This window comes from Saccoglossus kowalevskii, chromosome 10, assembly GCF_978046115.1.
Source record: "Saccoglossus kowalevskii chromosome 10, keSacKowa6.1, whole genome shotgun sequence".
In the NCBI taxonomy this organism is placed as follows: domain Eukaryota; kingdom Metazoa; phylum Hemichordata; class Enteropneusta; family Harrimaniidae; genus Saccoglossus; species Saccoglossus kowalevskii.
The window spans coordinates 25,877,762-25,905,109 of record NC_140650.1 but is presented as its reverse complement, the minus strand read 5'-3'; the positions used below and the strand labels follow the sequence as shown (position 1 = coordinate 25,905,109).

At 37.1% G+C, this 27,348-nt stretch overlaps 1 protein-coding gene across 2 annotated transcripts in view; it reads left to right on the top strand.

Annotated features, from left to right (window-relative positions):
- The window catches only part of LOC100366856 (polycomb group RING finger protein 3-like), a 72,459-nt gene that overhangs the window by 38,410 nt on the left and 6,701 nt on the right, over nucleotides 1-27,348 (top strand). For both annotated transcript variants that reach the window (XM_006815496.3, XM_085504426.1), the window contains exons 3-7: nucleotides 13,691-13,787; nucleotides 17,953-18,008; nucleotides 19,458-19,517; nucleotides 23,250-23,479; nucleotides 24,148-24,228. In XM_006815496.3, the coding sequence (XP_006815559.1) occupies nucleotides 13,691-13,787; nucleotides 17,953-18,008; nucleotides 19,458-19,517; nucleotides 23,250-23,479; nucleotides 24,148-24,228 (524 nt within the window). The remainder of the gene's footprint in view (nucleotides 1-13,690; nucleotides 13,788-17,952; nucleotides 18,009-19,457; nucleotides 19,518-23,249; nucleotides 23,480-24,147; nucleotides 24,229-27,348) is intronic.

The following is a 27,348-nucleotide window of genomic DNA, read 5'->3' as shown; positions in this document are numbered from 1 at the left end:
TTGGTAGGGTGTGGTGTGGGTGTTGGTGGTATTTTGTTGTGTGGTGGTGGTGGTGATAGTTGCTCTATTAAAAATGCATCTATAATAAAAGTGGACAAAATTTATCCTGGAACATTGAAATATAGCTTATTTTGACCATAGACATATTTACCGAGTGTACTCAGCACTATTTAAAGCAAATAGATAGGTCGAGGTCACACTGTACTAAGACATACGCATATCTAATATATAAATACTAAATATATTAACATTTTTGAATCTTATAGTTTATTCTAATAACTTTGCTAATTTATGCGAAATAGCCTGTAACGATTCAATTACTACTCAATTCCATTCAACCAGTCTACAAGTGATCACTAAATTTGCAAACTTAACTCAAATATACATGCAAATTTAATTTAAATATACATTGTACAAGTGTTTTTACAAATATGTGTATATGTGATTCTAAATATGTATGTACATGTACTTAATAACCCCATTGCTGAAATAGGTGCATTTATAAAAAAACTACCGTAAAATCTGTATTAGAAGCCGCATCCCTAATAGAAGTCGCACCCATTTTTTTTGAACAATTGAGAACCAAAAATTCACCATTTCTTATATGTGTAGATGCTCGAATAGAAGCCACATCCCCTCTGTAGCATTGTACCATTTTAATAGAAGCAGATTTTACAGTACTAACAATTACATGGTATATATTTCACAATGTGCCCTTAAACACTTACACCTTATTCCCAACTGACTTTCATAACAAAGTATTATTTACTGTTAGACAGGCACAATAGTTAGTATTAAATAGCCATGAGCGATTATTTTTAACTTTTTCTTTCCGCCTAAATTACATTTATAGGGACATACTAGCTTGTTCATCAAAAATTTGTCATTCCAGCTATCAATATCATATCTCGTCAATACTGTATCATATCACATCAATATCGTATCATGCCAATATCATATATCACATCAATATCGTATCACATCAATATCATATCAAATCAATATCGTATCACGTCAATATCATATCACATCAATATCGTATCACGTCAACATCACATCACGAACAGGATCTTTTAAAGTACAGGAATAATATTAGATTGATCAAACCTGAGCGTTGATTTTCAAGAATGCAAAACATGGAATATTGTGAACATACAAGGGTTTCAGATTTGATGGATAATAAACCACAGAACATAAATTTAATCAATCTTTCTAAATTAAGCTAGATTTGTAAACAATATACACTCACTGAGAAGGCTTTGTTTGTCCTTAAATGTCAGTTACATTGTAGGAATGATTGTATAACAATAACACCCTCAAGTACTCCCAAAATGAAAAAAAGTAGGAGAGGGAGATTAGAATATCTAATTTTAATTTACCATATTTTAGCTAAAACAATCTTTTGAACAATTTTTTTTTTTCCCCCGAATGTGATGTTTCACATATTTGCAAAGTGATAATCCATTACATTGTCTCTGTTTTCCAGTAATTTTAATTGGGAATCTTAAGTGATAACAGAACACTTTTCCTAAGAAGAAAATTCAATTTTGATAATTATATTTTCAGGAGTGGGAGTACTGCAATTCAGCGGCGCCACCAAAGGAGATAGGGTTCTCCTTACGAGGGTGTGGAGTTTTTAAAATGGAGCATACTATGGCTTCCTTGGGGCAAAAATTACTATCAGTCAGGTCACAGGTGAAGACTGTGGCCACATGTGATCCCTGGTCAATCAGAATTTGATGGTTGCCAGAGGATCTGCTCCCCAGAGTAAGTAGGCACATAGCCATGGCATGAGGGCACTGCGCACCTGTTCCCTTGTTTGAAAAAATCCCTGTATTTTTACATCTCACAAATTGAAATATGGATATAATCTTTGGCAGATATCAGAGATACAATATTAGATTATGTTAACATAACTACTCTTGGGACTACATAATGATTGGTTGGTTAGTAGATGTGACACTGACCGATCAGCCTTACTACTATCTCCAATGAAATCAAATGAAATTTTAACAATGAAATTAAGGGTAAAGTCACTTTGGTTCAAGAGGATTGAACCACAGTGTCACTGTATGAACAAGTTTGTCAGAACTAAAAAAAAAAAAAAAAAAAATTACCGGTGAGCCAGAAACTTAAAATTCAACTTTTAGTAGAAATCAAAAGACAATTAGCTTCAAATTCAGAAAATGAATTGCCCACGAACTTTTTAATTTAATTTCTATGTCTTATCAGTGCTGATCACCATAGCTGGAAGTTTGTCGCAATTAAACAAATATTATTGGCATGAACTAATTTTGAACAAATTAAACTCCCTAAAAACTATCAGACAGATCCTCCAGATAACACTTTATATTCACTCATGTTAATCTCGTAAATTCTTATATTGCTAGGTAAGATTAATAGCGTATGACTTTGATGTTCTATTGATTTATTATGCGGCCTTTTATCATGTACTTGATACACTCATGGATACAATCCCACAATCCAATATTTATAAGTAGGAGTCCGAGAAAAATGATCATGATTATTTTCACATTGGCTTCATTTGAATTTCCTCCACTACCCATAATGTCAGAATTTTCGACAAAGCTGGGGTTGAGAATATTTTAAATATTTTTTTCAGTCACCATGGTTACAACGAATTTCAAGATGGTCGATCAATTGCCACTTTCATGCCAATAGAGGGCAGTAGTCTCAGGTCGACCAATAACAGTTGTGGCACTGTACGTAAATAAATTATGTATTAATAAAAAGAGATAGATTGAATTAATGTTTTTAATAAATGTTAAAATATGCTTTAAATCATAGTTAGGTAAGGAGACTTCCAGTTTATTAATGCATTTGGTTATATTTAAACCGGTCAGTATTTGTTGTGGCGTAGGCAAAATTGTTTAAATGCTGATTATTCTAGAATGAGCATAGTGTGTTGAATATATATCCTCATAAAGTCAAGGGTTGTACATTTCTATTAGTCTGAAGTGAGACAAGTTTGCAATTACGCCTTGGGTGACGTACGTGTGACCTGATTGAGTTCGTTATTTCTCACCTCCAGAGAATTCAATGGCTGTTGAAAACATTTTAAGAATCTAATTTCCCCATGCTGTGAAAGATACAAATTGATGTAGTTTTCATACGGTAGTTTACAATTGCCTAGTATATTGAGTCTATTATAAAGTAAAAAAACACTGCTGGATGTATCAAAAGTGTGTGATAAGCGTAATATGCTATGTTCAAACTGTACGCTATATACAGATAAAAAAGTTTGTCAAGTATTTCATGTATATTCGTAGATTGTCTTCCTCGCATATGTAGCTGCTTGTGATGTCGATACAAGTACAGCTCAGTCTACTTGATGATGTTTAATCGCCTGAGTGCAGTGTTCGAACGTTGTTGGTTGTATCGATATAATAATAATTATAATTATCGTTTTTATCCTATTCTTCTATACTTTCCGGATCTAAATCGATATAACAATTCCTGAATTGATCTAGAAAATTTACAAACATATTCCAGATGAATACATCTATATCATCATAAGGGTTTGATGACCATATGGGTGTAATAAAATAGATACATGTAGGTCGGATAAAATATTTCCAACTGTCTTTGTCGGCATGTTAATTAGCTTATCTGTCTGAACCATTAGTGCTTTGGAGATCAAGTTTAATTTTGAAGGAAATCTTATCTGCAAAAACCATTTGATACTTTGTAATTAAGTTCTATTTTTCTTGTTTTTCTTGGTGTATATGGGAGTCTAACAATATCCTACCAAAGTATGCTTCTTTTATTTAAAAGTTAATTATTGAAAATAAAATAAATTGTTGATGTACTTGGATTTAGAGATCTACCTGTAGTATTCTGTGACAATCAGTTCTAACTGTCGCTATGGCTACTCAAATATGGGTTTTAATAAGCATTTCTGTGATGTAAGTGGGCGTAATGGATGTCATTCATATCGTCAATATTGTTTTGAACATTGTTTTTTCTCTCAACATAATCATAGATCACTGCATGTTTTTCTTTCAACATAATCATAGATCACTGCATGTTTTTCTCTCAACATAATAATAGAACACTGCATGTTTTCTTCTCAACATAATCATAGAACACTGCATGTTTTTCTCCCAACAAAATCATAGAACACTGCAGGTTTTTCTCTCAACAAAATCATAGAACACTGCAGGTTTTTCTCCCAACAAAATCATAGAACATTGCATGTTTTCTTCTCAACAAAATCATTGAACACTGCAGGTTTTCTCCCAACAAAATCATAGAACACTGCATGTTTTTCTTCTCAACATAATCATAGAACATTGCAGGTTTTCCACTCAACATAATCATAGAACACTGCAGGTTTTCTCTCAACATAATCATAGAACACTGCAGGTTTTTCTTCTCAACATAATCATAGAACATTACAGGTTTTCCACTCAACATAATCATAGAACACTGCAGGTTTTTCTTCTCAACATAATCATAGAACATTGCAGGTTTTCCACTCAACATAATCATAGAACACTGCAGGTTTTCTCTCAATATAATCATAGAACACTGCAGGTTTTCTTCTCAACATAATCATAGAACGCTGCAGGTTTTCTCTCAACATAATCATAGAACACTGCATGTTTTCTTCTCAACATAATCATAGAACGCTGCAGGTTTTCTCTCAACATAATCATAGAACACTGCAGGTTTCCCTCTCAACATATTCATAGAACATTGCAGGTTTTCCACTCAACATAATCATAGAACACTGCAGGTTTTCTCTCAACATAATCATAGAACACTGCATGTTTTCTCTCAACATAATCATAGAACACTGCAGGTTTTCTCTCAACATAATAATAAAGATAATTTATTGCATCCTTAGAAATACAGTGTTTCCATCAGTTTATAGCAACAAAAGTAAGATATTAAAAAACAAAATAACAAAATAACTATAGCAAATAATAAATGATAGAGTTTAGTGTTTTTGTTAAGTATCTTTCTCGTTTCTCATTAAGAACGAGCTGTGTATAAATTCTCCAACAAGTTTGATTACATTTGTGTTAGAATTTTTCATTAAGTATGTAAATTTCTGTTGGTCAGTTTTTGTTTCATCAGGAAATCATAGAACACTGCAGGTTTTTCTTCTCAACATAATCATAGAACATTGCAGGTTTTCTCTCAACATAATCATAGAACACTGCAGGTTTTCTCTCTACATAATCATAGAACGCTGCATGTTTTTCTTCTCAACATAATCATAGAACACTGCAGGTTTTCTCCCAACATAATCATAGAACACTGCATGTTTTTCTTCTCAACATAATCATAGAACGCTGCATGTTTTTCTTCTCAACATAATCATAGAACGCTGCAGGTTTTTCTCTCAACATAATCATAGAACAGTGCATGTTTTTCTTCTCAACATAATCATAGAACACTGCAGGTTTTTCTTCTCAACATAATCATAGAACGCTGCAGGTTTTTCTCTCAACATAATCATAGAACACTGCAGGTTTTCTCTCTACATAATCATAGAACGCTGCATGTTTTTCTTCTCAACATAATCATAGAACACTGCAGGTTTTCTTCTCAACATAATCATAGAACACTGCAGGTTTTCCACTCAACATAATCATAGAACATTGCATGTTTTTCTCCCAACATAATCATAGAACACTGCAGGTTTTTCTCTCAACATAATCATAGAACGCTGCAGGTTTTTCTCTCAACATAATCATAGAACAGTGCATGTTTTTTTCTCAACATAATCATAGAACATTGCAGGTTTTCCACTCAACATAATCATAGAACGCTGCAGGTTTTTCTCTCAACATAATCATAGAACAGTGCATGTTTTTCTTCTCAACATAATCATAGAACACTGCATGTTTTTCTCCCAACATAATCATAGAACACTGCAGGTTTTTCTCTCAACATAATCATAGAACGCTGCAGGTTTTTCTCTCAACATAATCATAGAACAGTGCATGTTTTTTTCTCAACATAATCATAGAACATTGCAGGTTTTCCACTCAACATAATCATAGAACGCTGCAGGTTTTTCTCTCAACATAATCATAGAACAGTGCATGTTTTTCTTCTCAACATAATCATAGAACACTGCAGGTTTTCTTCTCAACATAATCATAGAACACTGCAGGTTTTCCACTCAACATAATCATAGAACATTGCATGTTTTTCTCCCAACATAATCATAGAACACTGCAGGTTTTTCTTCTCAACATAATCATAGAACGCTGCAGGTTTTTCTCTCAACATAATCATAGAACATTGCATGTTTTTCTCTCTACATAATCATAGAACACTGCATGTTTTCTTCTCAACATAATCATAGAACACTGCATGTTTTCTTCTCAACATAATCATTGAACACTGCATGTTTTCCTCTCAACATAATCATAGAACACTGCAGGTTTTTCTTCTCAACATAATCATAGAACGCTGCATGTTTTCTTCTCAACATAATCATAGAACACTGCAGGTTTTCTCTCAACATAATCATAGAACACTGCATGTTTTCTTCTCAACATAATCATAGAACGCTGCAGGTTTTTCTCTCAACATAATCATAGAACAGTGCATGTTTTTTTCTCAACATAATCATAGAACGCTGCAGGTTTTTCTCTCAACATAATCATAGAACATTGCATGTTTTTCTCTCTACATAATCATAAAACATTGTATGTTTTCTTCTCAACATAATCATAGAACACTGCATGTTTTTCTCTCAACGTAATCATAAAACATTGCATGTTTTTCTCTCAACATAATCATAAAACACTGTGGGTTTTCTTCTCAACATAATCATTCATGGAAAATATATAATTTTAATATGTTGTGTATGATGTCACATTTTTCAAGTTATCAGTTGGTAATATTAAATATAATAATTCATTTTTTTTTAAATAATGAATTGATCATTATATGAAATGCCTGATGTACTCTATTTTGATTAGAATTATTAATTTGAGTTGGAATAATGGAATACTGCCACTGGGGGATAACTTCAGTTATTATGGTAACGATACTTGACACGGATGACCCCAATAACAACCTTTGAACACCCAATAGCTCATTACTGCTAAATTAGTTTAGACAAACCAAATAAGGTGATGGCAGATCTCTGTGAACACAATTCGTGTATGTCAAACCAGTTATGGAAAGGAAATCAATTTATTGCAATATGAGAATGTACTTTTTAATATGTTTCCGTGTTCATACTGGGTTTGTGGTCTACTACACTAAGTCATCAGTCACATTATGAGTTTCCTTTCAGGTTTAAAAAGCAGAGTAATCTCCTAGGTAAGACATGGCTGACTAGGCAATGTCGCACTACCAGACCAAATCTGTAGTGTTTCCCGAAAAAACCTACTGTAAAATGACTAATTTTCACTGGGTTTAAATTTCGCTGATTTACTATTTCAGGCATATTCATTGGGTTTTAAATTCATGGTTTTATTATTTAGATAATGTGTTCTATGCTAAATTTTACATATTTACACATTTTCCAATCAGTGAAATAAGCAAAATTAAAACCCAGTGAATGATTAACCCTTTTACAGTATTTTCATGAGATGAAATCACAACATTTCTCAGTACTATTAGACTAGATCAAATAAAGAGACAAGTCAGGAATAGAATAGAATAGAAGAATAGAATAGAATAGAATAGAATAGAATAGAATAGAATAGAATAGAATAGAATAGAATAGAATAGAATAGAATAGAATTGAGACCACACACACGAACCATCAGCTAAGAATAATTAGAATTGTTTGTGCCATGCTTGCATGAAACCCTATATGCATATAAACATTAGTACACTAGAGAATAGAGGGCAATGTCAACAAACTCTACTGGGTTTTCATTGACATGGCTGTTTGTATAGGCTGACATAAATACAGTTTGAGTGTTTGTTTTAGCGTCTGCCTACCGCCCATTACAGAAGGATCCCAGATAACCCTCGCTACCAACCTGCATACCAACTGTAAACTTATTTGACACCTTTGTAATTCTTTGCAAACGAAATTTATTATTGTGTTTGGTAAAGAAACTGCCTGTGAGTGGGATTTTGTCATTCTGAAAGTCAACACTGTTTGCATATCAATAAATGTCAGTTGTAAATTTCAGTTGAGCAGTTCCATTTTACTGGATCATGAGCAATTGTAGATTGTTAGTTGATATGCCTGGGAGGTTCTGAATACAAAGAACAAAGCCAATTGGGTGAGATATTGACATAAAATTACAACAATTGTTTTCTCACTGGGTTTTGCTGGGTGCCAAAGGAATTCAAATCTCTTGTGCCCACCAGAGATTGTGTTGCCTTAGCAACAGTGCAACATAATATGCTATAGTTAATCTAGAGATGTACATTTGAGGCTTTCACGTTTTATGTTGAAATGCAACCGATACTGAATTATTCCTGTGGTATGGTTGTTATAATTTCAGTCATGCAAGAAACTGATGACAAAGTAGATTAGTGTCAACATTCTAAATTCTCTATATTGAGAAAAATTGCCAGTATGATTTGTTTTGAAGATGTGTAATAGAAGGCCAATGTAAACCTGTTTTGATCATTGTTTGTGAACATTACATTTGAATATTTAAGAAAGCAATTAATTACTATAAAATCTGTATTAGAAACTGCAGCTTCTATTAAAATAATACAATGCAACAGAAGGAATGCGGATTCTATTAGAGCATCTACACATATGAGAAATGATGAATTTTTCGTTCACAATTATGCAGGTTCTAATACAGATTTTCCGGTACTGGCAACATTTCGGTTTTTCGATTTTGCAAATCGTTCAGATTCTGCTGTTGAAAGTTCTAATCAAAATAGACTAGTTTTAGGAGAAAAATTTGTCCTAGTTGGAGAGATCTGTTTTGTCACAGTGAAGATTTCATTTCGACTTTTTAATCTGTGATTCACAGTGACAAGTCATAATAGTAATCAATGGTGGCAAAAATTGCATAATTTACAGTGTTTTCGCAAACATAACCAAATTCAGCTGTTTATTAATTCTTGAAAAACTGTTTTCTACTTTCAGGATTATATATTAACAATGTTTATTTGAAAGATTGTTGGGCTACCAGATTTAAGAGCCGGTAGTCCCCATAGTAAAATTGAGTCATTCAGGTATAGCCAATATACAGCCATGTAGAAAAATGTATATAAAATGTATACATGTTACTTAGCTCAATTTGTGTAGCACATCCATAATTTGGAGTCAAATTGGTTTCTTTAAGACAAAGTACTACTGGTAATAGTTTGTCAATTTCCAGTAATCCAGGTGGGCTACTAATTCCGAAAATTGGTAGCCTCAGGACAAGATTGGTAGTCTGTGTACACTTTAGGCTACTGTAGATTTTGAGCTTTTGTTTTCACTGATGTAAAGTGATACTCAATTAGATTATCGGATCAGATAAACTTGTCTTAGATTAATCTAGTATTAATATCCACACATGAAAATCATTTCAATCTGTAATTGGGGCTGAGCTTATAATCTACCCAGGTTTTTTTGTGTGTGTGAAGTGCATCCATTTATTGCTGTTATTTGAATAGCCTGTATTACCAAGTGATTATACATAGAACAGTTTCATGTCAGTGGTATTATAATGTACAATCGGATTGAACTGCTTTATATGTATTGTGCTCGTGCCAAGAAGCAAATATCAATGTGATAAATGATATAATGTGATAACAAAGTTGTAATCTAACTTGATGACACATTGGCTGGCTGGGTGGATGCTTATTAGTACTGCAAAATCTGTATTAGAAACTGCGACAGAAAAGATACGGCTTCTAATAGAGCATCTACACATATGAAAAATGGTGAATTTTTGGTTCTCAGTTGTTCAAAAGGAATGGGTGCGACTTCTATTAGGGATGTGGCTTCTAATACAGATTTTACGGTAAGAAGTATCCAACCTAATTACCTATGAGTTTCCAATACCATCCATCATTGGAATCCCCCTCCCCACAAATATCTATGATGACCCATTAAGTTTGAACATTCCCTATACTGTATCTGGGCAGCGCAGTGTTCAGGAAAAATTCTGCCATGCTTCTAAACAATAGCAACTCTATAAAGGTTGGTGTGGCCGATATACCTCTGGTGATATACGCGCACCTAAACAATAGGGGTTTCTAGTACGTTTTTTTTAGTGTTCTAAGCAACAACAATATAAGTGTCAACTAGTCCCCGAATATAAACACCTGTGGACCTTAACCACAGATTCCCCAACGTTACATCCGTTCAGCCACTATTTGGTGTTCAACCCGTGTGTATGATTGGTACTCAAGACCAATAACTGATCATGTGCTAGATGATTCTAACCAAATTTTAAAGACTTACTGTAAAACATGTTTAAATAACTACCGGTACATACCATTCTAGCAAATTTGACTCCATGCATGAATTACCGTAACTGAATCTTAATTTAGCTAAAGTGCCAACAATCTCATTGTGAGAATATCCTTTATTCTAAATCGACATCTTGAATTAGCGAAATTACAGATTAGCTAAAAAGACATGTTTTACAGTATTTCATGCTTATCAGCCTATTGTTTTTTTGTTCCCGTACATTTACGATACATAACGGCCAGTGGTCGTCGAAATTTCCTTGGTGATTGGAAGACGGTAATTAGTGTATGTTGCACATAGGTCAAAACTCGTACTTGCATTGTGGGAAAATCATTGTTTATCAACACAAATGTTGCTCATGTGCGGCGCGACAACCACTGCCCTTTACAGAGGAGGTTTCTGTCTCAGCCTTCGGGATTTCTCCGGGGAATCATGTGACACAATTGTTTTTGTTGTTTAAACTTATTCTGTCATTTCTCTTTTTAATTTATATACTGATAATAAATTTTAAAGTTTTACCTTGAGAAATTAATAATACAAAATAAAAATACTGATTTGAAATTATTAATAATGATTATGGTAATTCCTGAATTCCATCATTGACAGTAATCCTTTGAAGGTCGCCCTATGATGTGTACATGTAATTGGCTTGTTGACTGGTATTGCATTAAGTATATTGAATGGGCCTTGAACTGCATTGTGGGTTTAGTAGTGGAAACCTTCACCTGTATATAGAAAGCAGCACACAAGACACATTACATAGAACCCAGACAGTTGTGTTCAAGGTTGTGGTTGTCAGGAAATGAAATCCAATGAATCGTTTGTAAATGTCCCCAAGAACAATAAAAAACAATAGTCAACATGTACTTAGCATATGCACTTACAAAATAATAGGATAAGGCGTCATCAGGGACCAGACATGTCATTTAAATTTAATATTCATCATCAAGTAGTATGTAATAATGTACACTAAAATGACGCATTACGATTACATCACCATTCACCGTGGCTTCACCAGTACAGTGTTTAAATGGTTTTGTGTTAATGGTTGGCTATACCGTAATTACATTCACTATTCAAGTATGGTCAGTATATTGCAGCTTTGGTGTATGTTGGTGTCTTACATCGCTATCATGATTTGGTATGATATAATATACAATGTATTACAGTTGCAGCAATTATCTTCATGTATCATAATTGTTGTCTCCCATTTTCTGTCTTCTATCACTGATTATTAAAAATTCAGACTTTCAATCACGATCCATTCAAATATGTGTATTTTACTTAAATAATATATAATTACTGGGGCAGTTTATTTACTAAAACGGTAATCATATTAACACATTGTACACCATAAGAAATGCACTTTGTTTTGTTAGTTAGTACTTTCACACTTATATCAACATCAGAGGTGTCAACGTCAGAGGTGTCAATGTCAGCGGTGCCATTGGTCAAATTATTTCTGATCACCAGTTTGGGTCAGGTATCTTCGTCCGACTGGAGTCATATCTCAGACACTCATTGACCGATCTCACTCAAACTTTACACAAAGACAAAATGTCTTATAGATTCACCTCAAGTTACTAGATGATCTGAACAGAAATGGCCGACTTGCAGCCATAAAATTTGCTATTTCTGTTTCTCAAACATGCCTGTAGCTGTTTTTCTGAGATGTTGGATCAAAGTTGTATGATGATCTGCCATATTGAGTTATAGGCACACTTCATATTTTTGTGTGTAATTCAAACAAATATGGCCGACTGGTGGCCATTTTGTGTTTTATGGTGTACTTGCCAGTGTCAAATGGCCATAGGTATTTAATTTTTAAAAGTGCATTCATAGAAAACCAAGAGATACATCTGTGCCAACTAAAAGGCCTAGCTTATTACATTACATAGTGCTATGTATTTGATATAATGCCGTAAACAAACCACCAACAGTTCATCATTTCTCAAACATACTATGTGCTGTGACAGACATGTACCTCACGTGGTTTCACATTCTCTGTGTTTTTTTATTGCTATGCATTATGTTAAGCACAAATAAATGTAAAGACAATGATAAACCCATTGATCTCCATAATTTTTCTCAGCATTTTGTATTTTTTGTTATTATTTTGGATCAAATAAAAAAAAATCATATTAATGGGGATTGTGTCATTTTAAAGACTTGTTATTAACTTTCATTTCATGGCTTTAATTAAAACCTAACTGTCATCAAAATTACTCAACAACAAACACACGTGGGTTTGAATTGACATCTTCATGGCAATCAACCAACCAACCACCAGGATAGTTAATATTCATGTACATATGTACATATCAATTACCAAATAATATAAGCAGTCACCCATTCCCATGCATGGTTGATGTCTATTTCTTGTCAGTACCCCTCACTCATCATCTTTCACATGTAAATGTATAAAATCAGTCTCAAGAGGGCGCTCTATTGGGACCGTATGTCTTAACTGCACAAATGACATTGTCAAATAATGTTATCAGCTTGACTAATCTCGTCTGTGTATGCAGACAGCATATTTATAAAATTTGATATGTCAATAGTAGTGGTGACATACGCCAGCTATTCATAAACCATGTGATACCAAAAATAAACAATATCAATTTCCATAAGGACATACCTGCAATGGTAGGAATTATAAACAGGTATCTGTGTGTTCTGAATGGATTGTACTTTATTTTAGCTGGAATTAATTTTGGCTGAAAAATCTTTTTGGGTGTTTTGTATGGAATTCATTTTCACTGATTTTTGATGAGATGAATGTCAGACGTAGGAAAAAGAGTATATATTCGCTTATATTTTCACTGAAGCTTCCCTAAAATAGCGAAAATAAAGTATTTTACAGTATTATGCAGCTTATTTCCAGTTCTGTCTTTTTCCGTATATTGTGTTCAAGACTGACTTTTGTTAGCCTTTTCAAACAAAGATTTTTTAATTATATAAAATTTGTAGATATGAAGTCTACGTAATTCATAATTAAATATTATTCTTTTATTAATTTTTGTTTTTGCTATAAAAAAAAAGTGAAGTATTAATTTTCCTTATTTTTCTAATATTCTAAATTTTTTTTATTCCAGTGTGTAATTGTTACCGTGAATGTGTAAACGTGCAAATATATCCTACAGCATATACATTCATTGAATTTAGTTGATAATATCAAAACACAGATTATGTAATTGAATTCAATTGACTTGCCCAAGGATACAAGATAGTATTAGCAATAATGTTTTCATCACTACACACACCAAAGTGATTATTCTTGAGTACCTTACGCTTTTATTTCTAATTCTGTTTCAGTCTGTAAAAGTTGTATAGTAAGATATTTAGAAGAACACAATACGTGTCCAACATGTGGTATTGTGATACACCAAAGTCATCCACTACATTATATTGGGTAAGTGTCCAGCACACATTATGCTAGTACTGTAAAATCTGTATTAAAAGCCGCGGCTTCTATTAAAATGGTACAATGCAACAGAGGAGATGCGGCTTCTATTAGAGCATCTACACATATGCGACCTGGTGAATTTTTGGGTCTCGATTGTTCAAAAAGAATGGGTGCGGCTTCTATTGGGGATGCGGCTTCTAATACAGATTTTACGGTAATCATAATGGACTAGATACTGCATTTATGAGGTTGCAGAGCAGAAGTAAAGATGTGTGACTGAGTGCTGCAATAAAAGTTTTATAGGGTCTATTTAAAATAAATAAAATTGGTTAAAATATCACCAAAAAATAAAAATAGCGATTTAAAATTTATAATAACCATTATAGTAATTGGTATTTCATTTGTCTCAATAATGAATCTTATTTCTACCAATTTTCATATGTTCACATGTAAGGCATATAACATTCAGTCATGCTTGATACTATCCCCAACTAAACCTTACCCAACACACATTCTCTTGAGTGTGGTTAGATTTCAGCTCTAAATATCTTCCTGTGTTCAGCAGCTACAGTACAGTTCTCGCGGAAGCTTTGGCTTCACTTCAGCTTCACCTTCGCTTCAGCATCGCATCATTATGGCATTGTTATGGCTTCAGCATCGCTTCAATGTCGCGACATTAAAAAGTTAGGCGATTATCGCTTCGCTTCATTGTGGCCTCATTATGGCCACAATGTGGCATCAGCATCGCTTCATCAAACAAAGAAGTACTGTACTCATTTCCTCCAAACCTCTTGACCGCTTCCGCTTTTGACCGGTCAATTTCCGTTTTATTTTCGACCGTGCAAAAATTCGGACTACTAAAAATTTTCTGGTTTTCATAGATCACGGTTACTAGTTTAGTAACCGTGCATAGATGTTGAACAACCGTCAAAAGTTCAAATACTTTTTGTTTTAACTATCTATAATTATATGCACGCAATCTGACCCTTTGACCTAGATTTGGCTGGGATTGAATATTTTATTTTAGACAATATTCCGACGTGACGCACTGCTACAAAATGTATTCAACAGAAGTACAACATGGTTGTCTGGGTTTCTTTTCCTGATTGTGTTGAGTTTACGATTTGTATAATTATTGTTGTTTCCCCCCAAGCAGAAGACAAGCCGAAGGACCATGAAGCTAAATAGAATTCCCACGCATGGACGTGGACTGAGTGAAAGAAAATATTTCTAAGGCTAAAATAAAAATGACCTACTATTACACCTCTTTGTGTATTTGTCAATGTTGTATATATTTGATATGACCGTATGATCGTAAATACCTAGGAAAATCTCGTCTTTCGTTAATAATTTCTACCGACCGTAATTTGTTTCTCCAAACGGTCCCGACGTCCGTCATTCAACACAATCAGCATTTATTTATCGCAGTTCATGGGGATCATGTCTCGTAATTTGCGGGCTGTACAACCAAATAATTAAACAAGTACTATTTATTGTATTTTTGTTTTACCTCGCGAAACTACGACAGAGCGTAGAATTGTCGCGGTTCAACTACTAGTATCCATTTCTCACCTTGAAATAAAAAAATCGAAGAGCATCGGGGGATATAATATTAACCAGTCTTACGAATCGCTAGCTTTATTTTATTCGAATTCATAAAATTCACGAGTTTTCGACATTTGTTGGCAACTTCCGCGCTAAAATGGTTGAAAATGTGGGTGTGGTTTTCTCGCAAAGTCCTGTTGATAATACGGACAAATATAGTTCTGTGACCCAAGTCGTGCTCCGATCAGGTGACTCTCAGCCAATCAATGATGTTGTAACAAAACATATTTAACGCAAATTGAAGGGTCGTCGTACCATCCAATCTCCATCGTCGATTCACAATTTTTTTTTGTGCTGTGACAGGCTTCGCAATTATTCACTGAAAAACATCGGTATATTTTGACAAACGGATGGGATTTTACCTCAGTTCAAAAAAAGAAAAAAAAAACAGGGCTGAGATACAAATCAGTTTTGCAAGTTGGGAAATAAGGTAAACCAGCCTGGGGTCGATGATTTTCAGTATCGAAGGACTTCCGTGTGAATCATGATTTTCAAATTGTTCATCGGCTGGTCACCAAATATTTACGGCCACACTAAATGGACACGTTTTTTTCTGAAGCCCAATAAATTATTTCTGCATGTCAAGCGCTATTCGATTTTTTACAGGGCATGTGGCTCGTTTTCATTCGAAAATATATTTGTGAGAATACTTTTAAAGTACGTACAGACTGAGCTCAGATCACTGATCGTGACTTAACTTTGAGAATTGGTTGTCAAATTTTACCAGACCGACGCCACCACAACCATCCAATCATATGTTGGAAATGTACACACTTGTTTTGGAACTTTGTATCAAGATGACTGGCGACGACGCCGACGCACCAGGCGGCGTACGTGTGTATTGCATGTTTTAGTAGTCCGGGCATGGGGTCGGACTCGGCTAAAACTAAACGAAACATAGAAAAATACCACCGAAATGAGGAATCTGAATCTGCTCTTCTAGCAGCAAATAAAATGAGCGAAAAAAGGTAAATTTTATGACAAAAACAGTTTCACTTCGTATACAGCAAATTGTGTTGTATCAGAACGACGATTGCATGTGTGATTTGAATTTATCACGATTTTCCTTCCAGTCAATATGAAACTCGTCACCTTGCCGATTGTAATGTACTTCGCAAAGTTTTTGGTGCCCAATACTCGCAACACTAAAATAATTAAACAAGATATCTTTTTAAAATGTCATTTTACTCTTGATCATATTTTATTCGCCTTGAATTTCAAATCGATTACATATCGAACTTCTGTACATGTTTTTGTCTACTGCCCTTCTGCGTGCAAATAATGAGGTCATACTCATGTCACAATAAATTGAAGCTGATGCCATGTTGATGCCATGAGACTGCGAAGCTGAGGCCACGATGATGCCACAAAATAGCGAGGCGAACACAGCTTCAATTTTCAATGACGCGAAGCTGATGCCACAATGATGCGATGCTGAGGCGACAATGAAGCCATGCGTAGGCGACAATGATGCCACAAAAGCCAAAGCTTCCGCGAGAACTGTACTGTAGTTGTAGCTAACGTGATCAATGTTTTACATTTATAGAGGCAAGCCCTATAAGATTATGGCAAAACGGTTTGGAGTGCACGTTCCTTTCAATCTATAAAAAAAAATATGTTAAAGTATATTCGAACAAGACTGGGCATGATATGAAAAATTATTGCACGACTCACTCATCAGGTTTTTCATAGCGTTACAGACAATACGAAGTGTATAATAATAATTTATAAATAAATAAACGCTGCTCGGACTGATAAATATGATATATAGAAGATAATATTTGGTAATCGTAGTCCTAAATAACTATTACAAATATATTAGTTATTAGTAAAAATAGTTATTTTTAATAGTTATTTAGGACTATGATTACCAAATATTATCTTCTATGTATAATAATAATAATGTATACAAATGAGTACATTAAGCAGTATAATCTCACTGCTATGGCAAAACATGAAATGTTTATCTATATCTCCTTAATCCCATTGTGTTGATTAATAATCCCCTATCTTTTTTAAATAGTCAATGTGTGAACTCCAAAAAAGGTGTTTTTTTAAAGACAGGCTGCACCTGTTAATACTGGCCTTTTACAAATATATCTCCACCCTTTTGTCAGACTATCTCCCCCAATCTACTTTTCCCTCACATTGGTTCTGTATAATATGACATTGTGTAATACTGTATTTCCTTTATTAGAAGTGCATCTCCAATAAAGGTTCATGTAAACCAATAGTTGCATTAACACAGTGTCTTCTAAAGCCTCTACAGATAGCAAAAATGAATGAGAAAAAACGGCTTCAGTAGGCACTGTGTTAGTTGAAATATGGCTTATTTTGGCCATAGTCATTTAGGCAAGTGCTACTAATAGAACAAATACTGTAGTCCTAATCCACTATTTCAAACAGTAATAAATACAGCCATATAGTTTATTATCCTCACATGTGGTAGCAGGCTGTGTGTTATAATTACCCTATGTTTACTCTCAGTATGTTGCATTCTATTAAACACATTTACTATTTAGTCCCTTGTAGTATTAAAATTGTAATTTTCTGCATTTTTTTTCAGTCATGATCGTACTATGCAAGACATTGTCTATAAACTCGTTCCAAAACTTCAAATGGGTAAGTTATTTCCTGATTTCTCCGTTGGCAACTATTCAAAATTATAAAATGTGACTGAATGTTTTCTTGTCATTTCTGTAACTATGTGGATGGTATTTTATTCGTTTGACCTTTAACCCTTTGAATGCCAAAGTTAATCTTAACAACCCAAAAATGTGTCTAATAATTTTGTTCAAGATCTGAAGCCATTGGGAAATTATGTCCAATTAATCCATAATTACTAATAAAATTATAGAAAAAAATGTAAATATCATTAAATTTCAAATCATTTACTCCGCATACATGTATACCTATTTGCTTTATTAAAAGCTTATCTTCAATGAAATCACAAATAAACCATAAATGCATTGTACATTGGATCATTATTAACAATAACAATAATAGACTTCATTTATCCTTTATATACTAGTAATCCTTTGGCATCAGTCAATCTTTCTAAAACTCACAGAACTAAATCATTAATTTGTTAAAGATTTCTTAGTGACTGTGTAGACATTGGGTAAAACATTGCAAATTTGGGTACCTCTTTATGTTAAACTATTCTTAAAAATCTGAGTTTAATGCTAAGGTATGTACAATTTTTCTTTCAAAGCAGATTTTGTTACTCGATTGTGAATATAAAATACAGAAATAAAAATATTTACATAGTCTGTGACTAAGACTGCTTGCACTTTAAACTTTTGAACTAGATTCATTATAACTCCTGAAATTTACGTACTGCTAATAGAACAAATATGGCGTCCATGATCCCAGCATTGGGTTTCTTCCCCATTAATAAAATCAAAATAAGCACTTATTAACGAGCAACTTTTAGTAGAGAAAACTTTTTATGACACATGCAATGTTTTTACTCTCACTTTTACGCTGTGACCTGAACTGTTTATTGCTTTCACTACAGTACGTGTTATGAAACAATGTTTTTAAATTTTGCTTATTGATATAATCTCCACTGATTCATGACAACAGCTGTATACATTCTGTTTTATTTTATTATTTACTGAATGGTGCAAACTACACTGGATTAACATGTCTGGTTTTATAACTTAATTTGTATCGGCAATTATTCACACATTTATTTCATTGATCTCAAAAGCATGATTTTGTTTGCTTTCCTGTAATAATGATGAAGTTGAACTATATTATAAATTTTTTCTGTGAAGAATTTTTCTGGATTTAATAATTTTATAGCAAAATTTCGTGAAAGTCTTTGACACTCATTGCAGTCATAACAAGTATCATTGGCAATCCTTGTAGGACTATTGTAATGTTGCGAGGATAAGACCGTGGCTGTCCTGATATAAGACTGAGAGTTATAGTAATTTTGGCAAAATGTTGTCCCCTCATAAATGGCTAATAAATCAGATCAAGACAATTCTTGGCAGTTAAAATACAATTTTATATTCTCATTGTTTCAAATTGTTGTTCTAAAATTTTGTTTCTCTCAAACAGATGAAGAGTACAGAGAGAAGCGTTTTTATGAACTACAAGGAATGCAATATCCACATAATGGTATGTCTTACTGTTCTCTAATCTAAAGTACAGTTATAGGTGATATATATACCCAGTGTATAACCAGGGGTACCCAGTGTATAATCAGGGCTACCCAGTGTATAACCAGGGGTACCCAGTGTATAACCAGGGCTACCCAGTATATAATCAGGGCTACTCAGTGTATAACCAGGGCTATCCAGTGTATAACCAGGGCTATCCAGTGTATAACCAGGGGTACCCAGTGTATAATCAGGGCTATCCAGTGTATAACCAGGGGTATCCAGTGTATAACCAGGGGTACCCAGTGTATAATCAGGGCTATCCAGTGTATAACCAGGGGTACCCAGTGTATAACCAGGGCCACCCAGTGTATAACCAGGGCTACCCAGTATAATCAGGGCTATCCAGTGTATAACCAGGGGTATCCAGTGTATAACCAGGGGTACCCAGTGTATAATCAGGGCTATCCAGTGTATAACCAGGGGTACCCAGTGTATAACCAGGGCCACCCAGTGTATAACCAGGGCTACCCATTGTATAATCAGGGCTACTCGGTGTATAACCAGGGCTACCCAGTGTATAACCAGGGCTACCCAGTGTATAACCAGGGGTATCCAATGTATAACCAGGGGTACCCAGTGTATAATCAGGGCTACTCAGTGTATAACCAGGGCTATCCAGTGTATAACCTGGGCTATCCAGTGTATAACCAGGGGTACCCAGTGTATAATCAGGGCTATCCAGTGTATAATCAGGGCTATCCAGTGTATAACCAGGGCTACCCAGTGTATAACCAGGGCTACCCAGTGTATAACCAGGGCTATCCAGTGTATAACCAGGGGTACCCAGTGTAACACCAGGGCTACCCAGTGTATAACCAGGGCTACCCAGTGTAACACCAGGGCTATCCAGTGTAACACCAGGGCTATCCAGTGTAACACCAGGGCTATCCAGTGTATAACCAGGGCTACACAGTGTATAACCAGGGCTACAGTGTATAACCAGGGCTAGCCAGTGTAACACCATGGCTACCCAGTGTATAACCAGGGCTATCCAGTGTATAACCAGGGCTACCCAGTGTATAACCAGGGCTACCCAGTGTATAACCAGGGCTAGCCAGTGTATAACCAGGGCTAGCCAGTGTATAACTAGGGCTAGCCAGTTTATAACCAGGGCTATCCAGTTTATAACCAGGGCTAGCCAGTGTATAGTCAGGACTGCCCAGTGTATAGTCAGGATTGCCCAGTTTATAACCAGGGCTGCCCAGTGTATAACCAGGGCTAGCCAGTGTATAACCAGGGCTATCCAGTGTATAACCAGGGCTACACAGTGTATAACCAGGGCTACAGTGTATAACCAGGGCTAGCCAGTGTAACACCAGGGCTACCCAGTGTATAACCAGGGCTAGCCAGTGTATAACCAGGGTTACCCAGTGTATAGCCAGGGTTACCCAGTGTATAGCCAGGACTGCCCAGTGTGTATAGCCAGGACTGCCCAGTGTGTATAGCCAGGACTGCCCAGTGTGTATAGCCAGGACTGCCCAGTGTATAACCAGGGCTACCTAGTGTTTAACAAGGGCTAGCCAGTGTATAACCAGGGCTATCCCGTGTATAACCAGGGGTACCCAGTGTATAATCAGGGCTATCCAGTGTATAACCAGGGGTATCCAGTGTATAACCAGGGGTACCCAGTGTATAATCAGGGCTATCCAGTGTATAATCAGGGCTATCCAGTGTATAACCAGGGCCACCCAATGTATAACCAGGGCCACCCAGTGTATAACCAGGGCTACCCATTGTATAATCAGGGCTACCCAGTGTATAACCAGGGCTACCCAGTGTATAGCCAGGGCTACACAGTGTATAGCCAGGGCTACACAGTGTATAGCCAGGGTTACCCAGTGTATAACCAGGGCTACCCAGTGTAAAACCAGGGCTACCCAGTGTAAAACCAGGGCTACCCAGTGTATAACCAGGGCTATCCAGTGTATAACCAGGGCTACCCAGTGTATAACCAGGGCTACACAGTGTATAACAAATATTGGCAGCCAATTCATAACCCAGGTTTTTTATCTATAGTATATCTAGGTATAGAGTCTATGAGTGAGAGTAGTTCGTCTATAACCATGAGTATCTTCTCAATGAACATTAGTTATAGTATCAAGCAGTATCTATTTTAATTTTTGAGTACAATCATAGTCTCACTCATTATGTGACATATTTCATTCAAACTTCGTATGTCGTTTGAACGACATTAATCCTTGATGCATGTCATTTTTTCCCATATTTGATTCAAAATGGCTGACTGATGGCAATTTTGTTTTTAACAAATGCTGTTTTGGGGGCCATATTACAAACTATTCAAAATTTACACATAGAACATGTACCACATTTATACATGCATCGATGGCAGATTGTCATTTTCGTGCTAGAAATGAAACATGAATATCAGAATAAAGGGAGAAATCGCACAAATAAACTTTGTATCATGTTAGTTACATGAGTGTAAAAAATTATTTTGCACTAATGTTGACAGTCACTGTAAACTGGGGGATGTCATTGACTTGTTTCAATCTATGTAATCAAACCTTTCTAAGAGTTCACTGCATTCTACAATGCCGTTGGCTGGAAATACAATCGATTGCCACACACAGAATAGAATCACTTTCAACCGCTCACAAAATGTGAGAGTTTGCATCCTGTGAGATCGTATATCGCCATATATGGTTATAAAATTTGCATACATATCTTATAAATCTTTGTTAGTATAAAACCATGGTGTAATTATAGTATAGAGAATGAATGATTCACTCGGTGATCACTGCTTGATGCGTATTGAGATAAAATATTTACAATCCATTTGAAAGTGCATTGCTGTGAAGTAGAGCGAGAGTTTCTTTACTCCACTGGGAACCATAGAGCACATAAAATACTACTGGCTGTCACTAGTGTGTAGTCATCAAACCAGACTTTCAATTAACCTTGTGATAAATTAGAGACTTTCACACAGTTGTCATCACAGCATGCATATTTTATGCAAATACATCCCAAATTTGGTAGGAAGGAGTTACAAATATTCTTTCTGCAGAAATTTGACCTTTTTAACCCTTTTACCACCCGTTGCCTCTTCACAAAATAGTCCCGTTTATAGTCTGCACTTAACTTCAGAAGTTTGGAACAAAAATAGCCAAATTTTTGAGTAAAAACTGAAAATTGACTGAAATTTTGTCTGTTGGCTCTAAAATTAGGGTTCATTTCCAGAAATATTGAGAAAATATAAGAGAAAAGTCTGGTGGTGAAAAGCGCTTTATTTTCCCCCACCATTTTGCCTGTTATGTATTTTTCTGAAATTTTGTTTGTAATTTTATATTGGCTACAACATTTTGTGAATAGTGACAAACGTTGACAGTGGCGCTCGGAAGGTTAAGGTTTTGGTGTAAAGTAAATATGATATGTTTATTTCAGCGTGCCAGTGTTCTTGTTATAAGTGCCAGGGAAGATAATGCCAATAAACATGCAATAATCTTCCTTTTTGGCTTTTATGCACAGCTTCATTTGACTGGTGCTAAAACAGCAGTCATTGGTTACAAATAGCCAGGTGGTCTTTATACACAGGCTACTTTACTTTAAATTACATTGAGACATCATATGAAGGTGATCACAAACACAGGTTTGACTGTATCACAGTTGAATATGAACGTATGAAATGAGATCCACAATTGACGTATGCTTACATTGTATTTCCTTGTAGATTCTGAAACAGAGACAGAAGAGCAACCCAGGGACAATGCATCAACGTCTAAAACAGATGATGATAACGATTATCATCGAAGTGACGAGCAAGTCAACGTCTGCTTAGAGTGCAATAGTTTTAATTTAAGAGCATTAAAAAGAAAATACATTCGTTGTTCTTCGCAAGCTACAATTACACACATCAAGAAATTCATTGCCAAGAAACTTAAACTTGCAACACATTTAGAAGTAAGTGAAAAAGTCTTCTTTATATTAAATTTTTAAAAACTATATTTTATATTTATTATATCTTCAAGGTCAAGTCTATTGTGGAATATTGTCTCACAGCTTAAAACATGTTTCACTGAAGGCAATATTCTGGTACTTGACTTGGGCTGATATCAAGAATTACGAGCCCAACATGGCTTGTAATGGCCATACCCTAGGTAATTCTTGTGTTCATCGATTGACCAGAAAAATTTTGTAGGGTAAATTTTTTTTTTAGCTCCTCTGTCATCCGTTACTTTTTCGACTTCTTCTTGAGAAGTACAAGTCAGATTGCTTTAGTACTTGGTGTATATGTACCTTGGGTAGACTTTTTTTAGATTTGTTCATTTTGTGATGTTATCTTTATTTCTTTATTTAAAAGCAATATATTTGACTTCTTAAAAAATGCTTGTCCGATTGCTTAGATATTATATATATAGGTACTACATGTGGATGTGGACCTCTCAGATTTGTTTATTTTATGATGATATCTTCAATTCTCTAATTGAAATATGCTTTGCTAACAGCAAAGCTGAGAGGTTTCCTGTAAAATAGTGAATGAACATTGTATTCAGTTTTAGTGACTGATCATTTTTAAGGTGATAAAATACAAATGATGTCTTATTGATTGATGTGTTTATATTCATTAGGTTGATATACTATGCAATGAAGAGATTCTTGGTAAGGATCATACACTGAAATTCGTAACAGTTACAAGATGGAGGTGTCGGGTAAGGTTATTCACTTTACTTGGGTGTAGTGTGGGTTAAAAGGGGATAGAGGTAGTATAGGGCTGATATGGGGTTGGGTAGTATGGGCTGACATGGGATTGGGTAGTATGGTGCTGACATGGGGTTGGGTAGTATGGGGCTGACATGGGGTTGGGTAGTATGGGGCTGACATGGGGTTGGGTAGTATGGGGCTGACATGGGGTTGGGTAGTATGGGGCTGACATGGGGTTGGGTAGTGTGGGCTGACATGGGGTTGGGTAGTATGGGGATGATATGAGGTTGGGTAGTATGGGGCTGACATGGGGTTGGGTAGTATGGGGCTGACATGAGGTTGGGTAGTATGGGGCTGACATGGGGTTGGGTAGTATGGGGCTGACATGGGGTTGGGTAGTATGAGGCTGACATGGGGTTGGGTAATATGGGGCTGACATGGGGTTGGGTAGTATGGGGCTGACATGGGGTTGAGTAGTATGGGGCTGACATGGGATTGGGTAGTATGGGGCTGACATGGGGTTGGGTAGTATGGGGCTGACATTGAGTTGGATAGTATGGGGCTGATATGGGGTTGGGTAGTATGGGGCTGACATGGGGTTGGGTAGTATGGGGCTGACATGGGGTTGGGTAGTATGAGGCTGACATGGGGTTGGTAGTTATGGGGCTGATATGGGGTTGGGTAGTATGGGGCTGACATGGGGTTGGGTAGTATGGGGCTGACATGGGGTTGGGTAGTATGGGGCTGACATGGGGTTGGGTAGTGTGGGCTGACATGGGGTTGGGTAGTATGGGGCTGACATGGGATTGGGTAGTATGGGCTGACATGGGGTTGGGTAGTATGGGGCTGACATGGGGGTGGGTAGTATGGGGCTGACATGGGGTTGGGTAGTATGAGGCTGACATGGGGTTGGGTAATATGGGGCTGGCATGGGGTTGGGTAGTATGGGGCTGACATGGGGTTGAGTAGTATGGGGGCTGACATGGGGTTGAGTAGTATGGGGCTGACATGGGGTTGGGTAGTATGGGGCTGACATGGGGTTGGGTAGTATGGGGCTGACATGGGGTTGGGTAGTATGGGGCTGACATGGGGTTGGGTAGTATGGGGCTGACATGGGATTGGGTAGTGTGGGCTGACATGGGGTTGGGTAGTATGCAGCTGACATGGGGTTGGGTAGTATGCGGCTGACATGGGGTTGGGTAGTATGCGGCTGACATGGGGTTGGGTAGTATGGGGGCTGACATGGGGTTGGGTAGTATGGGGCTGACATGGGGTTGGGTAGTATGGGGCTGACATGGGATTGGGTAGTATGGGGCTGACATGGGGCTGACATGGGGTTGGGTAGTGTGAGGCTGACATTGGGTTGGGTAGTATGGGGCTGATATGGGGTTGGGTAGTGTGGGGCTGATATGGGGTTGGGTAGTGTGAGGCTGACATGGGGTAGTGTGTGAGGATAAGATGGGGTTAGGTAGTGGGTGGCTCAGATGAAACTAGGGTAGTGAAGTATTAGATTAGTAGTAGTAACAACCTTTATTGATATCGTATCCCTTCTGGGATCTAGATTAGAATACAATAAGGATATAAGGAACAATAAAATACATAAGTAATAATAATAATAAAAAAGAATTAAATAGTAAATAGATTAGAGAATTAAGGTAGTGTGGGGTTAAATTTGGAATGGAGGTACATGTAGTGTAGGGCTAAGATGGATTTTGGATAGTGTTGAACCCAGAGGGGGCTACGATGAGGTTGAGGTATTGAGATACAATATCAAGGAGTTGAGGTAGTGTGGGGTTGAGATGGGGTTGAAAGTACATGGATTGTGAAGAGTTGGGTTGTGTTGGGCTATGAGGAATTGAGATAGTTTGGGTCTAAAGCTTTGGGGGTAGTGTGGAACTGAGAAGGGTTAGGTAGTATGGGGTATGAGAGGTTGAGGTAGTGTGGGGTTGAGAGGGCTTGGGGTTGTGTGGGGCTAAGGGATTAAGGTAGTATGAAGAAGAGATGAAGTATGGATAGTGTGGAACTGAGCAGGGTTGGGTACTGTAGGGCTGTAAGGGGTTGAAGTAGTGTGTGGCTGAGAGGGGTTGATGTAGTTAGGGGCTGAGATGGGTTGGGTACTGTGGGGTCTGAGAGGAATTGAGGTAGTTAGGGGCTGAGAGGGGTTGAGGTAGTTAGGGGCTGAGATGGGTTGGGTACTGTGGGGTCTGAGAGGAATTGAGGTAGTTAGGGGCTGAGGGGGGTTGAGGTAGTTAGGGGCTGAGATGGGTTGGGTACTGTGGGGTCTGAGAGGAATTGAGGTAGTGTGTGGCTGAGAGGGGTTGGGTACTGTGGGGTCTGAGGAATTGGGGTAGTTAGGGGCTGAGAGGGGTTGGGTACTGTGGGGTCTGAGGAATTGAGGTAGTTAGGGGCTGAGAGGGGTTGGGTACTGTGGGGTCTGAGAGGAATTGAGGTAGTGTGTGGCTGAGAAGGGTTGAGGTAGCGTGGGGCTGAGGGGTTGGGGTAGTGTGGGGCTGAGAGGGATTGGGGTAGCGTGGGGCTGAGAGGGATTGGGGTAGTGTGGGGCTGAGAGGGATTGGGGGAGTGTGGGGCTGAGAGGGATTGGGGTAGTGTGGGGCTGAGAGGGATTGGGGTAGCGTGGGGCTGAGAGGGATTCGGGTAGTGTGGGGCTGAGAAGGGTTGAGGTAGTGTGGGGCTGAGAGGGATTGGGGTAGTGTGGGGCTGAGAGGGATTGGGGGAGTGTGGGGCTGAGAGGGATTGGGGTAGTGTGGGGCTGAGAGGGATTGGGGTAGTGTGGGGCTGAGAGGGATTGGGGTAGCGTGGGGCTGAGAGGGATTCGGGTAGTGTGGGGCTGAGAAGGGTTGGGGTAGTGTGGGGCTGAGAGGGATTGGGGTAGCGTGGGGCTGAGAGGGATTTGGGTAGCGTGGGGCTGAGAAGGGTTGAGGTAGTTAGGGGCTGAGAGGGGTTGGGGTAATGTGGGTCTGAGAGGGGTTGGGGGAGTGTGGAGCTGAGAGGGATTGGGGTAGCGTGGGGTGAGAGGGATTCGGGTAGCGTGGGGCTGAGAAGGGTTGAGGTAGTTAGGGGCTGAGAGGGGTTGGGGTAGCGTGGGGCTGAGAACGGTTGGGGTAGCG